The sequence below is a fragment of the Ranitomeya variabilis genome, chromosome 2 (assembly GCF_051348905.1).
Source record: "Ranitomeya variabilis isolate aRanVar5 chromosome 2, aRanVar5.hap1, whole genome shotgun sequence".
NCBI lineage: Eukaryota > Metazoa > Chordata > Amphibia > Anura > Dendrobatidae > Ranitomeya > Ranitomeya variabilis.
In genome coordinates this window covers 935,261,785-935,279,312 of record NC_135233.1, presented here as the reverse complement: position 1 = coordinate 935,279,312, position 17,528 = coordinate 935,261,785, and the positions used below count along the sequence as shown (strand labels likewise).

General features: G+C 42.3%; 1 protein-coding gene across 1 annotated transcript in view; it reads left to right on the top strand.

Moving 5' to 3' along the window:
* Positions 1-17,528, top strand: part of KCNAB1 (potassium voltage-gated channel subfamily A regulatory beta subunit 1) — a 271,103-nt gene that overhangs the window by 106,731 nt on the left and 146,844 nt on the right. The window contains exon 2 of the mRNA XM_077290697.1: positions 2,692-2,735. Coding sequence (XP_077146812.1) covers positions 2,692-2,735 — 44 coding nt within the window. The remainder of the gene's footprint in view (positions 1-2,691; positions 2,736-17,528) is intronic.

The following is a 17,528-nucleotide window of genomic DNA, read 5'->3' as shown; positions in this document are numbered from 1 at the left end:
GTAACTTTACTGACCGCAATCCCTACTCCTAACACCAACACTAGAAATAGCCGTGGAGCGTTCCTATCTCTGCCTAGACGCCTCTTCACAGCCTAAGAACTAGCTACCCCTGAAGATGGAAACGGAAAACTATCTCGCCTCAGAGAAACCCCCAAAGGAAAGATAGCCCCCACAAATATTGACGGTGAGTGAAGAGGGAAATGACAAACTCAGAAATGAAACTAGATTTTAGCAAAGGAGGCCACTACTATCTAAATAGACAGAGAAAGAAAAGGCTACTGTGCGGTCAGTATAAAAACTAAATGTCCACGCAGAGTTTACAAAAATAACCTCCACACCGACTCACGGTGTGGAGGGGCAAATCTGCAACCCCAGAGCTTCCAACTAGCCGGAATATTTCATGATGACAAGCTGGACAAAAGAGACATAACTTAAACTGAACAAAGGTCATAGGCAGGGAAACACCCAAAAACTAGCAGAACTTATCTTAAGCTGAAATGGACTGGCCAACAGAGAACTTCCAGGAAAGGACTGAATCCACAGGAAGGAACATTGACAGCTGGCATCCACTACAGCCCAAAGCCCAGTTAAATAACAAGGCCAGGCAACCGATTAGTGAAAGCAGCTGCTAAGTACCACTTGAAACCACCAGAGGGAGCCCAAGAACAGAACTCCCAAAAATACCATTTGCAACCACAGGATGGAGCCCAAGAACGGAACTCACAACAGATGCCCTAGCAACCAGGCAACCCCCACATGTACTTATGCTGGCTACCAGATGTAAATCATTCAGCTGCAGCAATAAAAACTAAATCTCCAAGCACTAAAAAATACTCGGAGGACCCCCGAGCGTGCTCGAGAAATGTTGAGTAACGAAGTATATTCGCTCATCACTATTTACCTTATATGTATTTTATAGCATGATAGTGTTTAGTGAGAACATATGAATGTTTCTGACAATCTTTCACAAATACTTCATCAAAGATAACTTCCCAAAACAGTGACATTGGCATTCTTGATACTGTATCCTTACTCAGCTACTTAATCTGTCTGGAAGTTACAGCTTCTGGAGCTGAATTTAAAGGGAGTCTGTTACCCCCAAAATCGTATATGAGCTGGGGCCATCGGCATCAGGGGCATATCTACACCATTCTGTAATGCTGTAGATAAGCCCCCGATGTAACCTGAAAGATGAGAAATAAAGGTTATATTATACTCACCCAGGGGCAGTCCCGCTGTGGTCTGGTCCGATGGGCGTCGCGGTCCGGCGCCTCCTATCTTCATAAGATGACGTCCTCATCTTGTCTTCCTGCCGCGGCTCCGGCGTACTTTGTCTCCCTGTTGAGGGCAGCATAAAGTACTGCAGTGCACAGGTGCTGGGCCTCTCTGACCTTCCCCGGCGCCTGCGCAGATGACAGATTCCCTTTAAAGGCATGGCACCCCGTGTGATGTCACCTTCATCTATTCCCACACAAGCAACATTTCCATCCATTCTGTGGTTGTATTTGAATAAGTTTGGTGCATTATTTCTGTGAGCATCATTGCACTACGAGTCCATTAAAAGGAACTCTCACCAAGTCAAATGTGGCCCATTTGTGTTCTTATGTTATTCCTGCTGCTCTCCAGACGATTTAGGTTTTTTAGTGTTTTTTTTTTAATCCACCATATTGCTACAGAGATGGACCTTTTTATTCAGTGTTAATTAAATAAAATAATAATAAATTAACAAAGCTTCTGTACTCCGCTTCAAGTTGTTTTACATTAGTAATAGTGCTCAGTCCATGTAAGGAAGTAGTCTTGCCAAACATAATAATACAGTTCTCCTAAGTATTTACACTGCTGTCGGTGCACTTTAATTTGTTTAATAACTGCAAACTAAATGAATGGTTTTCTATATATACTCCAAAAATGTGTATGCATCTCACAAGGGAAAGCTGGAGCAAGACAGATGTTCTGCAGATGTTTCGATGAAGCATAATAATGTAGACATTAGTTAAAATAGAAGATAAGAAGTTCTGGATTCTGCAGTTATTATTACAGCAAGAAACACAATCATCAGATCCAAATATGATTGAGATAAGCACAACACATTCGATGGAGGAGCTATGCTGGTCTATGGGACGCAAATGTTAGAGGAGGAAATATAAACATGGCTATTATTTTATTCCTGATGCAATGTGATATAGAAACTGCCAGCACATCAGTATATGTATAGTACTGAGAGTGTCGAGAAAATAAAAATGATTACCGTAGCTATCTGAAACTTGGGGGTGCGAGATCGTGGGCAGGTGTTCTCGTTCCTCTGCTCACATCTGAGTTAAAGGCTCTGTTGCAGGTTCCTTCAGGTTTACAAAGACAAAATAGTGAAGCAATATTGTGTCATATTGTATGGTAAAATGTAGAACACCATAATGGAAAATGTTGGGTACCATAATAGTCAATGGGATCTGTTGGACTTCGTTTGTGTCCGTCATACGACAGATCCATCTCTGGGATTAAATCTGTTTTTCAGTTTCTGTAAAGGAATAGTAAAATGTAATTTTTATTTCAGATGTGTACAAAACCTTAGTAAAACTTACACACCTGCCAACATTTCAGATGCATTGTGTGAAATGTAGTTAATATTATTAACAATAAAATTGTTTGAAAGATAATTTCTTATCAGAGGCAATGTTCTTTTATGTCTTCTAGAAATCTTGGGAAATCTGGGCTTCGTGTATCATGCCTTGGACTGGGTAAGTGAATTATTCCAATAGTCATATATGTTTGAGTCTTGAATACTGCAGTAACCTGCAATATTCCTACTGGTTTGGCTCGCATTGATTTAGACCACCATCTTGCTCTGTGCTTGATTCTTCTCATTCCAATTCAGATTTGGTTTCTATTGTGAGACACTACAAGTAAGTACAGAAAGCAAACAACAAAACTTATTGCAAACAGTTAGGTGATAAATTAAAAAGTAAAATTCCCTCAATCTAATGAGTATTGGTAAAAAAGGGAAATACAAATTGGCCACCAAACCCTACCTCCCACAATTGCTAGAGTTGAGCAATAAGATTTACAGTACCCTGGCCCAGCATCCATTACGATGTGGCAAACTTCCTCAGCTGAAAGTTGAATTCTGGCTTCCTGGACATCTCTGGCATTTACAAGGAATATGTAACACACATCTTGATGTTATGTAAGATCTAGTGACTAGGCCTCACCTATTTCATGACATCACAGAGGCCTTGATGCCAGAATTCGAGTGCCAGACGATGAAATTCCTGGACCTGGGAGAATAGATGTGGATTCCAGAAGAAGAATCTTGCGATTCTCTTTTGGTCATGGCTAATAATTGCCCCAATTCAGATGGTTGACAAGGCTTAGTGATTAATAACTTTGGTTCGAGTCTTTACAATTTCTTTGGTCAACAGCTCAAAAAAATGTCCACCAATGAAATTTCAGGTGTGCCAAATCAGAAGCTGTCTGTCCTTGCTCTCAGAGATGGTACCCACACCATGACATCCAATGGGTCCGACCTGGTATCTCTTTGTTAGCCTACATCAGATGGCCTCAGAAGGTGGTTTTTTTTTACAAAGCCAAAACATGTTGCTCAGATATGAGACACTGGTGCACCAAATGCAAAGTGTGCGATAATAAATCGTCCCCAGAATATCTGAACTATTCACTTTTAGATACTATTGAAATATTTATGTCAATTTAGAAGCAGAGATGCAAAACGATGCTTTTAAATTACATAATAATTCCTCCGCGATAAATAGACATGAATGCCAAGCAGGTGTTCATAAATATGGTTATATCAAAATATGATCCTTTCCATGAGTGATATAACGAGGGAAGAGAATGTTGTCATAGTAACAAATGGGCCACACTCTTAAAAGCTCTTCTACAAAATTGTCAGTTTGGTTCATAGCAACCAATCAGATGCCAGCTTTATGTGAAAATGATCAGTTACTACAGAGAGAGATCACATGTATAGAAATAGTGATCCACCAATAAGTGTGAATTGGGATGATTTCATAATGAGCCTAAACAATTGCCCATTGTCATCAATCAGCAGTTGCTTTTGCTGCTCATTCTTTAGACTCGCCAAGGTTCGTTGCTTGTTATAGTTGCTTTATTCATACATGTTTATTCAATTACCTGTTTAGGCCGTATTCACTTTTGTATTCCATGGTTTTCCAAGGGGGTTTATGCGTTTTTATGGGGATTCCACTATTTTTGGCAGCAAAGACTAAAATTAAAAAAATAATCTCCTGACATACTCCCAAGTGATACACTGGTCATGTTTATTGCAATTGTTTTATCCCTTATGAAGCCTATCAGAAATGAGTGATTCTAGAGAACATTACCTACCAACAGAGGCTGTCTGGTCATCCGTGTGTAATGCGTTTGCAATGCGATGATGTGATTTTCTCCCACCCATGTATCTGTACGACATGCGTATGGCTTTACATATCTCACTGCTTTTCCCCATTGAATTGGCTCAATGGGCTCAAATGAGGAAAATGGTTGCATATTTGTCACAAGTTAGACGAATGGTCCGTGTGGTGTCTGATTTTTTCTTGCACCCATAGACTTGCATTCGCGAGTCTTGGACGATATTTGTATACAATCGCAGCATGCTGCGGTTTTACACTCACGACGAATACGGCTGTGAATATATACGCTGATGTTAGCTGCCCCATAGATTAACATTGGTCCGAGTGCTATGCGATGTTTTCTCGCATAGCACTCGTCCATATTCTACGCTAGTGTGACCCCGGCCTTATTTGCTATGTCCAATCACTCATTTACCCATGTTACCTACATCTTAGAAACATCTCCAGAGTACGACCTTTTCTCCCCTTTGAAGCTCTTAAGGTACCTTCACACGAAGCGACGCTGCAGCGATAGCGACAACGATGTCGATCGCTGCAGCGTCGCTGTTTGGTCGCTTGAGAGCTGTCACACAGACCGCTCTCCAGCGATCAACTATGCCGAGGTCCCCTGGTAACCAGGGTAAACATCGGGTAACTAAGCGCAGGGCCGCGCTTAGTAACCCGATGTTTACCCTGGTTACCAGCGTAAAATCTAAAAAAAACAAACAGCACATACTTACATTCACGTCCCCCTGCGTCCACTTCCTGACTGACTGAGCGCCGTACAGTGAGAGCAGAGCGGTGACGTCACCGCTGTGCTGCTTTCACTTTCACTTTGCGGCGCTGAGTCAGAGGAGGAAGCAGACTGCAGGGGACGCAATGTGAGTATGTGCTGTTTGTTTTTTTTACATTTTACGCTAGTAACCAGGGTAAACATCGGGTAACTAAGCGCGGCCCTGCGCTTAGTAACCCGATGTTTACCCTGGTTACCAGTGTAAAATATCGCTGGTATCGTTGCTTTTGCTTTCAAACACAACGATACACAGCGATCGGACGACCAAATAAAGTTCTGGACTTTATTCAGCGACCAGCGACATCACAGCAGGATCCTGATCGCTGCTGCGTGTCAAACGAAACGATATCGCTAGCGAGGACGCTGCAACGTCACGGATTGCTAGCGATGTCGTTATAATGTCGTTTCGTGTGAAGGTACCTTTACTCTCCCTCTTATTCATTCTCGTCTGCATTATTGCAACTCTTCACTGATCAGTCTCCCTCTAACAAACTCTCTCTACTCCAATCTGTCCTGATTGCTGCAGTCATAGTCATATTTCTGGATGATGACGGATCATGCAGCATAATATGAAAACCCCTATTTATTATAATGATGGCTGGAGCATACATGACAAGCACGTTCTGCCTATTGTATCCCCTATATCCTTAGATTGTAAGCTTGTGAGCGGGACCCTCACTCCTCGTGTAACTTTTGAACTCTGTTTTACTTTGTGATGTCTTTATTGTCTGTAAATGTCCCCACTTAATTATTATTATTATTATTAATAAAGTATTGAAAAACAGGATTGAAGTGAATCTGATGATATGACCATTGAAATTAATGAAGCAGTGTCACTTTGTACTCTGTCTTACCTCATTTTTGGCAGTATCTATACGAAAATGTGGAAAAAGGCATAAAGTGAAAAAAATTAGGTCAGTCAACAGCACATTAAAGGGGTTTTCCCACAAACAAAAGTTCATTTTATTCACTAGATCTTGGAATAATAACAACTTCCACAAAGGTTCCTATGCTGTGCCAGGAGCTGTGGTATGATCAGACCATGTTCCTGTACGGTCAGACACAGACATTACACAGTACAGAGCAGGGACACAACAAACGTGGCTGGGAGAAGCACTAATGGAGAACCTGGCATAGTCATAGTGCCTTACATGATCATGGTTGCAAGCAAATAAATGGACAAATGCAAAGCAATTACTGAGAAAGCAATATAGTTATTTACTAAAGCATTAGTGGGGCAACTTTGCCAGAAAGATGATGAAATTATCAAGTTTTTAATTTTTTGTAGCTTTATAATAGCTTTTTAAGAGAGTCGTATATAAAATATCCAAAATACTGCAGTTATTGCCACCTTTACAAGCTCTCATATTGTCCACCCTGCTGTACTATCTGCCACAACCTCCACACTATCTGCCCTTATTAGCTATAACCATTATACTGTCCCCCATTGTTAGCTTTAACCACCATACTATACTTATGTTAAGTGTCCCTCACCATATTACCCCGTTTCCATAATTGGCCCCTTCTTCACACTGTCCCATAAACTATGTAATCCTTATACTGTCCAGTCTCTATTCTGTGACCCCTCCTTACACTTCATCTTGGCATAGTGTCCCCTCCTTACTGTGTTCTCTGTATTGTTCCCCATGATGTACCCTCATTCTGTGTACCCCTTACTTTATTGCCCAATCTGTATACTGTGTGCCCTTCTGCCACTTTCCCCATGATGCATACTGTTCTCCCTTACTAGCATCTCTCTACATTGTAACTCACACACTGCCCAGTCCCTACACAGTGCCCCATCACATTTTTAACCCCCCCCTCATAAAGTTCCCATATTTATTCTACTGCGTAAGTACGCTTATCTTTCCACAGTCTTGTCCTCTTGTGTGATGTAGGAGTGACATCACCAACGTGATTAGGTGATCTCATCACACTGCTGAACGTCGCCAAGTGAGCTTTGCTCGCTGGCACGTCCAGCTTGGAGAACAGGTAAGAGTTCATCTCCCTACATTTAATTGTACTTGCGTCTTTCAGTTACTATTGAATGCAGGGAGACAGACTTTTACCTGTACTCTGAGATGACTGTCAGCTTACCAGCTCAGAGAGTGGCCAAATCTCACTCCCTGGGGAGCAGAATGCTGGTCCCTGGGAGACACCTTGGCATGCCTCAGTTGACTGCCTGACGGTGCACCCTGTTGGCCGCACCAGGGGCACATATCCCCATTCTTAGTGTCACCTCTGCTGCAGGATAACCAAAAGAAATTTTAGTTTATTGCAACTGACCCTTTGAAAAACTGTCACACAGGAAAATGTTCATGAGGTACATGAAAAAGTACTACGCTCAGCCCCTAAAGTAATATGTTTTCATCCTTTACTACATAAATGTGGCTACCACCCCCATACCAACACCTCCATCTCTGGTGACTGGCAACACTGGCTTGTCATGAGCCAGAGCTGTTTCAGGAGAAAGCTCACTCACTGTCAAAACTTTCCAGATCAGAGCATGCCCAAGCTACACAATGTAGTTGAGAGACTTGAGCAAAGAGCACAGTGCTGTGTGCATGTCATCGCCACGTAATGTGGGCCGTTCTGAGACACTGTGCTTGTTCCAAATTAAATTGTAAAATCCAAGTACGTACAGGGGAGCGAACCATGCTGATACGCTTAGTATCAGAACAGAACTCGGTTTGTTACATCATCGGTCATTGTTTATATAGGTTTTCACTGGACATACATTGCAGATTACAGCAATATAATTGGCTCAGCTTATCTCTACAGACGTGCTGGCATTAACATACATACAGTGGGGAAAATAAGTATTTGATATACTGCCAACTTTGCAAGTTTTCCCACCTACAACCAAGGAAGAAAAAAGTGTGCTAGGAATAAAATACAACAATCTCTTGGTAAAATTTTAATTTTATTCAATAAATTAAATGAAATGTATATATGGCAGTGCATAATACAATGCAAGTAAACACCAGAAGACAGGCACAGATGGCAACAAAAATTAGTGGGTCAGCTAATTGGAAAAATATCTATCAATAATATTTATAGGTGTATAAATATATATAAAATATATCACCTGCAGAACAAAGTAGCATCATGCATCGAATGGATAAGCTATACAATATTATCTATGAACCCATTTCAGGGACCACATCAGTAATATAAGGATATAGTAATGTGTAGAAGGCTACCAATAGTGAGAACAATCAGAATACAGATGTTTAAGATAAAAAATGCATACATCAGCTCACCCACCAAGAGACCCGACACGTGTTTCACCACAGCTTCCCACCTACAAAGAGGAGAGGTCTGTAGTTTTTATCATATGTACTTCAACTATGACACACAGAATCTTTAAAAAAAAAAAACCCAGAAACTCACATAATTAATTTGCATTTTATAGCATGAAATAAGTATTTGATGCAATAGAAAAACAGGGTTTAATATTTGGTACGGAAACCTTTGTTGGCAGTTACAGAGGTCAGACGTTTCTTGTAGTTCTTGATCAAGCTTGCACATACTGCAGAAGGAATTTTGGCCCAGTCCTTCATACAGATCTTCTCCAGATCTTTCGGGACTGTCGCTGAGCAATATTGAATTTCAACTCCCTCCAAAGATTTTCTATTGAGATCTGGTCTGGAGACTGGCTAGGCCACCCCAAGACCTTGAAATACTCCAGGATATTCTTTAGCAATGAATGACCTTTTGTGGTGTACCCCCTTGTGGAGTATGTCAATGACTGCCTTCTGGACATCTGTCAAGTCAGCAGTCTTCCCCATGATTGTGGAGCCTACTGAGGCAGACTAAGGGACCTTTGTAAACACTTAGAAAGCCTTTGCAGGGTTTTTTTGTTAATTATTCTAATTTACTGAGATAATGACATTTGGGTTTTCATTGGCAGTAAGCCATAATCATCAACATTAACTATGTTTATAATTACTCTATATAATATATGTTTAACTTTTTGTATTGAAGAACTGAAATAAACTAACTTTTTGATGATAGTCTAATTTTGTGATAAGCACCTGTAAATCCTGCTCTAACAAAACACATACGCTCCAATCTGGGAACTTTGAAAGTGAGAGAGCACCGTCACTGGCTTTCTTCTGAGAGAGTGTTGGGTGTGGGAAGTGAATCTGTCAATCATCACAGAGGCAGACACAAGTTTTTTTCATGAAACAGTGTTGGCTATGAGCATGCCAGCACTGTCAATCACCAGAGAAAGAGGTAGGGGTATCCAAATTCAAGGAATGGAATTGTGCACTGAAGCTGCTTTGCTCACCAAAGTTGCCTTAGGCTACGTTCACATTTGCGTTGTGCGGCGCAGCGTCGGCGACGCAATGCACAACACATGCAAAACGCATGCACAACCCAGCGTTTTGTGACACATGCGTTCATTTTTTGCATGATTTTTGGCGCAGAAAAAACTGCATCATGCAGCGTCCTCTGCACCCTGACAGTTGCACCAAAATGACGCATGCATCACAAAACGCAAGACAACGCATGCGCCCCCCATGTTAAATATAGGGGCGTATGACGCTGCGCCGCACAACGCTAATGTGAACGTAGCCTTAAGCACCCTAATTAGCAAACTGGGAATAAAAAGCAATTTTTGCACAATGGAGGAAGAAATGTATACAGTTAAAGTATGATTTTTATAGGGGTCCCCTCTGTTTCTATGTACTCAGTTAAATTTGTATTTTGGGAATGACCATCTCCCTTTAACCAGTATTTCACTCCATGGGATCAATCCATTAAAGCTAGCATTTTGTACACTAGTGATAATGAAGAGCGCTCTGGAGTGCTCCAAATTCATTAACAAGCATGTTCTTCTCAATGAATTTGAAGCATTTTCTAACTGCTGTCTACCATTGTTACAAGCATACGCCCGCCAGAGGCTGCAATAAATGTCTGTTGTAATTTACGCTATGTTTTGTAGTATAAATGATGATACATTTTTCGGGGAACTTTTGGTCATACTTTATCTACTTTCCAAAAATCTGGTGGAGACTGCCGGGACTGGTGCAAACATGCCAAGAGATTCAATGTTTTTGTGAAACGTTGCCTGAATTGTCACAAAGTTATTGCACAACTCAGTTTTCCACTGGAATTTAATTGCTTGATGAATTAGGTTATGTGTGTTATTACTACACACAAGGGAAACAAGGCTGTATGTATGTAGGATCAGCTAAGTTCATAGAATTTTTCTCAAAACTTAATTTCTTAGCTAATTACAAGTACTCAATCCAACTGTCCCAAAAACGTGTAGCACGCTGACGTCTCCTAGGACTGTGTCTTATTCCTTTCAAGCTCTTTACCGCAGACACAACAAGTAATATCAGCGAGATCTAAGAAGTCTGGCTATGGGGATACTTGTATGCATGGTAAGCGTTCTTCACTGCCGTGCTGTCATACACTATCTGTAATGTAACATATGGGGAATACTTGCAGCTGCTATTGGATAGGGGCTCCATGACCTACCGTTCATGAATGAATGTGGACGTGTAGAGCAGAACGTGAAAGCAACCATTTTTCTATTTATGATCAGACTGTCACCCCTGTTTCGTATGTCCATGACATGATCATTGCCATGAGCCGCTATCTGAATTCTTTGATGGCAGCACAAGTCGAACAAAAGGATCTGCAGTCCAAAGTCGGACAAACCGGATCCTTGACACTTCAACAATCAGTTGTCCAGTTCCCAATACATATGAAACTGTTGTCTGAGCCCAGTGGTTATGTCTGTGTTGAACTTAGTGGATGACGCTCGATAGATCACATTCATTATTAATATAGCAATACTTGTTTTTTTATTGCCCAGTTAACAGGCATGCTTAGCTGGGATGTTCTGCCATATGTATAGCAAGATTTTAGATTAAAGAGTTCAAGCTGAATTCTAATGATACTGTAAATACATCAAAGGGAAGCCCCTAGGAAGCAGAAGAAAGAGGAAAATAAGAAAATTTCCGTGATTTTTATGGTTTGGTAACTATGGTTACAGAATCTGTGGGTGTCTCACTCTGGGATTATTAAAGCAGAAGCACTTTGAACGCATTCGCGAATGCAAAGATACAAAAAGCAATAGGAATACATTGTTAGAAATGTCTCCTTACGGGACGCTCTTACATAACTAGAACCATCCTCCTCTGCAGAGTGTTAGATCTTCACCCAACACGACTGCCGGACAAAGTCATTCTAATGGTTTTGCATTGGGACAGTGTGTATTCCCTCAGTACACATGGGTTAATAATGCAGCTCTATGCAGACTGCAAATTGACCACTTATGCATTGTGCAGAAATAGCCTAAATGACTTTTACTGTTGGAAACAACATCTGCTCTATAAAATATTCAAGCATCTGTATGTATTATGTTTTCATCAGGTTATATATCGCTTAACCCACTTAATCATCACTTAGTTTAAAGGGCACCTGTCACCCCGTTTTTTCCGTATGAGATAAAAATACTGTTAAATAGGGCCTGAGCTGTGCATTACAACAGTGTATTTTGTGGACCCCGATTCCCCACCTATGCTGCCAAAATACGTTACCAAAGTAGCCGTTTTCGCCTGTCAATCAGGCTGGTCTGGTCAAAAGGGTGTGGTGTCTTCCCCCAGATCTTGCTTAGTTTTCCGTTGGTGGCGTAGTGATTTGCGCATGCCCAAGGTCCCGAATCCACTGCACAGGGGAGTTAAAAGAGCGCGATGTGCGCTATTTCATTGGTGATCGGTGGGGGCGGCCATCTTCCTTTGGCCGCGCGTGCGCAGAAGCGGCGCTCTGCTGGCCGCGGCTTCAGGAAAATGGCCGCGGGATGGAGATCGCGGCGGCCATTTTCCTGAAGCAGAGTTCGCATCTCTGCTTTAGGAAAATGGCCGCCGCGATCTCCATCTGCGCACGCGCGGCATCCCGCGGCCATTTTCCTGAAGCCGCGGCCAGCAGAGCGCCGCTTCTGCGCACGCGCGGCCAAAGGAAGATGGCCGCCCCCACCGATCACCAATGAAATAGCGCACATCGCGCTCTTTTAACTCCCCTGTGCAGTGGATTCGCAAAATGCTAAGTTAATGAACAAAAGGGAGATTAAAATAAAACAAATTTTGATGTGACCACACTTTGCCTTCAAAAAAGCATCCTGTCTGTCATGGCAACCCATCAGCACCCCATGATCAAGTCACGGCAGAGATTGATGGGTCACCAAAGCGGACATCGGGTAGTTTTGCGCAGTTTAAATACCACTGTCATTGATTGATAGCAGCATTTAATGGGTTAAAAGCAGCGATCCGAGATCACTCAACTCGCTACTGTTAGAGGCAGATGATAGCTGGGAAACACATCTGTCTGAAATAGGTTGGACTCTGTTCCTGAGCCCTCCCCATACACCCACACCCTGTCTATGACGGATTACTCCTACATGGTTGTGAATTTACAGCATAGGACTAAGGCTTCTGTGACCTAGTAGGAGCAGGTTGTGTCTTTGACTGCCAGACACAATCCCGGACCCTGGGAAGAAGACAGAAGGGGTTTATTATGGCTCCAGTTTCTTCTTTGGAAGGGCACCCAGCAATCAGTGAGCAGTGAAGTGCCCATTCTTCTTTGGGACCTGGCCATCATAATGCTAAATGGCTGCCCAGAATGCTGAGTCCTAGTTGTTGAGTCCCAGATCGGCTCTTCAAGTGACTTTCATCACTGTAGTGATCTAGAACATCTATAGATGCTCACTTCAGGTGACAAAAAAGGAACTATAAAGCAATAAATATGTTCCCCAGAGATATTTTATCGCTTTGAGAAAAAAATATGTAAAAAATATATACATGATGTTAGGGGTCGAGTTCCCACCTCTGCACAGGGGGAGTCTTGAATTATCTCTGCTGTGGTCGCCCATTCTTCTCCAGCTACAGTGGAGCCTGCTCAGCGGAGATGTCGGTCTTAGTGTCTGGCTCAGCCTGATACTGTGCGGATGGTTACTGCTGCTTTCCCAGGCTCAGCCATTGTAGCCAGTACTGGTCAGCGGCGAGCAGACGTCTCTGTGAAGTCCTGCTTTTCCCCTTCTGAGCATGCCCAAGGTAAGACCTCTCATTGGAGGTCAGGGGTCACATGCTCAAGTACTGCAGCAGCTCCCATTGGTCCTCTAGGAAGGTCCTGAAGTTGCTGCAGCTATAAAAAGGTTTGAATGGCCGCACGGCCATGCACTAGGATCAGCTTATGTCATGAGCTTTTGCTATTCAGTGGTCTTGTCTGCATGTGGTCAGGGTCTGGCTGAAATAAGCCACTAGAATACTTGCACCTCCGGTGAGGAGTTTTGTATGCCATTAGAATTCCGGCTCCACCGGAGAGGAGGTGTTTGTGTGGTTGCTACTCCCTGACCACTGATTGCTTTTGCTCTGTTAGGCAGCTGTGTTTCCTTGTGACGCTAACAGGGCACAGCGTTTTCCCTTCTGTGCAACTCTGAGAAGTCACAGAGTTTGCTTATACCGCCATATTGTGCCACCATTTGCTAGCAGCAGGTTCGTCTCCTGCACGGTGGACCCCGGGCTGCGAACGCACCAATAATTATATCTAAATATACTCGGTGCGTTCCGCCAGCCCTAACACACGGTATGTACAAATCTCTTGGAAAGATTAAAAAAGTATTACAAAAATGATAAGTCACCACCATAAAATTCATTGTATTTCATACATATAACCGAACAACAAACCCCTTTATTTTACCTATGGTATCTAATTGACCATAATAAGCTGGAGAATTCATTCAACAGGTACCGTATATACTCGAGTATAAGCCGACCCGAGTATAAGCCGACCCCCCTAATTTTGCCACAAAAAACTGGGAAAACTTATTGACTCGAGTATAAGCCTAGGGTGGAAAATGCAGCAGGTACCGGTGAATTTCAAAATTAAAAATAGATACTCCATACCGTTCATTATGGCCCCATAGATGCTCCACATAAAGCTGTGCCACATATAATGCTCTGCACCGTTCATTATGGCCCCATAGATGCTCCACATAAAGCTGTGCCATATATGCAATGCTCTGCACCATTGCCCCATAGATACTCCACATAAAGCTGTGCCATATATACAATGCTCTGCACCGTTGCCCCATAGCTGTGTCATATATACAATGCTCTGCACCGTTGCCCCATAGCTGTGCCATATATATAATGCTCTGCACCGTTGCCCCATAGCTGTGCCATATAGTGCTCTGCACCGTTGCCCCATAGCTGTGCCATATAGTGCTCTGCACCGTTGCCCCATAGCTGTGCCATATAGTGCTCTGCACCGTTGCCCCATAGCTGTGCCATATAGTGCTCTGCACCGTTGCCCCATAGCTGTGCCATATAGTGCTCTGCACCATTGCCCCATAGCTGTGCCATATAGTGCTCTGCACCATTGCCCCATAGCTGTGCCATATAGTGCTCTGCACCGTCCATTATTGCCCCATAGCTGTGCCATATAGTGCTCTGCACCGTTCATTATTGCCCCATAGCTGCTGCTGCTGCAATAAAAAAAAAACAAAACATACTCACCTTTCTTGCTTGCAGCTCCTCGGCGCCATCTTCCCGGCGTCTCTCCGCACTGACTGATCAGGCAGAGGGCGGCGCGCACACTATATGCGTCATCGCGCCCTCTGACCTGCACAGTCAGTGAGGAGAGACGCCGGGAAGATGGCGCGACGCCCGGCGTGTGGAACGAGGACAGGTGAATATGTAATACTTACCTGCTCCCGGCGTCCCGCTCCTTCCCCCGGACAGCTGGTCTTTGGTGCCGCAGCCTCTTCCTCTGTCAGCGGTCACCGGCACCGCTGATTAGAGAAATGAATTATGCGGCTCCGCCCCTATGGGAGGTGGAGCCGCCTATTCATTTCTCTAATGAGCGGTCCCACGTGACCGCTCAGGGGAAGAGGCTGCGGCACCGAAGACAGTGTGACAGGCAGGGGGAGCGACAGGAACGCCGGGACTAGGTGAGTATATGACAGGGCTCACCCGCCGACCCCACCACCGATCATGACTCGAGTATAAGCCGAGAGGGGCACTTTCAGCCCAAAAATTTGGGCTGAAAATCTCGGCTTATACTCGAGTATATACAGTAAAATAAAGCTTCAATTAGTCACATCGGTAAAGATGCAAAACAGTTCTGGTGGCTGAAAAGCAGCAGAAAATTTTAAAAAATGGTACGCTCATTAAGGCCATTTAAGAATAAAATATCTGATAATTAGATCAAAACTAGTTTTTGAATAAATATTTGATATGTTGTGAATTTAAATTGAGATTTTCAGGAAAATGACGTTGACAGTAACATTTAAACTTTTAACTGAAGAAAAGCTGAGAAATATTCTAGACTCTGGCAATGGGTCAGTAATACATCTAGATTTCTGCATGTTTTATTCCATCAGAATCCTAGGGGAAAAATATTTGGGATTTTGAAAAGTTTATGAAAGAATGTTTTGTGTGACAAAGTTAGACACGCTACATGACATATCATGACCTACATCTTCTCTGATTATATGGAGTTAGCAGAACACACTGCATGGTGCCATTTTATAACCATAACCAATGGCAGTAACTCTTTGTAATGTTACCTACCTGATACAGATCATCAAAATTGTTTAATGATCTTTTCTATTTAGGAGAGGTGGGATGACACACATTTACACCCACTATGGAGAGGATAACCACAGATGGAACCTCACTAATGTATTCTTTGCCTGTAGGAGACAGAAAGTAGACTTACAAAGTGCAAGAATAAAGCCTTGTCATTGTGCTGTGCTGTTTTATTACACTTCATAAATCGGCAATGGCATCAGTTTGTACAACCAAAACACATTTTTAACTACCAGTAAATATTAGCACTTTAAATAGTAACTATACGTTTTTCATGAATCAACAATATAAGTGAAGATAAGAAACTTTGTAATATATCTTTATTGCAAATGCAGTGGTTATAAAAAGTTAAAATGCCATTTTTTGTCATGGTAAAAAAATCTACCTAGAAGAATCATTTCAGAATGTTTTCCACCTTTTAACACCTTAGAAGTATAGTTATGTCTAAAGTGGCCTACCCCTGTTTGCTACGGGCTCCGGCGATGAGCCCGCAACTTTTCCGGCACATGTTCCCCTAACAGACTCTGGTGGAATCGCGATCCACCCGCGGTTGTTAACATGTTAAATGAGAAATGGACAGCGGCATTTAACACCATCGCACCAGAAGAGAGTCACTAATCCTGCCCATTGGCGCTGTTGTCACATGACCGCGGGTCGCCAATGGGTGGGCATGACAAGCCGGGGTCTGCAGCTCATAGCAAGTGAACATTTCTGCTACACAGATAAGGGCCGAAGCCCTGCTCTGCTTAGCACAAATGATCGGATGATCGCAGCTTCTAGCTTCCCATGGAGACTATTGAAGCAAGTAAAAGGTAAAAAAAAATATAAAAGTTCAAACCAGCCCCCCTTTGCCCCATTCAAAATAAAATAATAAAAAAATAGTACAAATATTTGGTATCGCCGTGTTCAGAATCGCCTGATCTATATATCAATATATACAAAGAATTAATCCAATTGGTAAACAGCATAACGAGAAAAAAAATCAAAACACCAGAATTACGCTGTTTGTGGTTGCTGCAACATTGCATTAAAATGCAATAACAGGCGATCAAAGATTGTATCTACACCAAAATAGGATCAATAAAAATGTCAGCTCGGCACTCAAAAAATAAGCCCGCACCCAGCCCCAGATCATGACACTGCAGGTCTCAGATTATGGCAACTTTTCATTTTTAATAAACTTTGGATCTCTTGGGATCTTTTTTTAACCACTTAAATGAAAAAGAACCTATACATGTTTGGTATCTACGAACTCACAATTTTTTTTTAGCATTTAGTGAACATAGTAAAAAAGCAAAACAAAACAATTGTGGAATTCCACTTTTTTGCAATTTCACTGCACTGCACTTTGAATTTTTTCCCTGTGTTCCAGTGCACTATATGGCAAAACCAACTGTGTCATTCAAAAGTACAACTTGTTCCGCAAAAAACAAGCCCTCACGTGACCATATTGACGGAAAAATAAAAAAGTTATCGCTCTGGGAAGAAGCAAAAAGCAGAAACTCAAAAATGGAAAAACCCAAGGTGGTGAGGTGGTTATTGTTACCCATAATCTGTACAATTCAATTGAAAAACAAACTGAAATATTTTTGGCATGAACAAGAACAATGGAGAACTAAATAATATCTCTGAATAAATATTCACACCTTAAAATTAATACTTTGTTGAAGTACTCTGAATTTATGACAGCAAACAGTCTTTTTGGATAGAATTCAGCATGGCACATGTAGAATTGGCATTCTTTGTCCACTCTTCCTTGCAGTA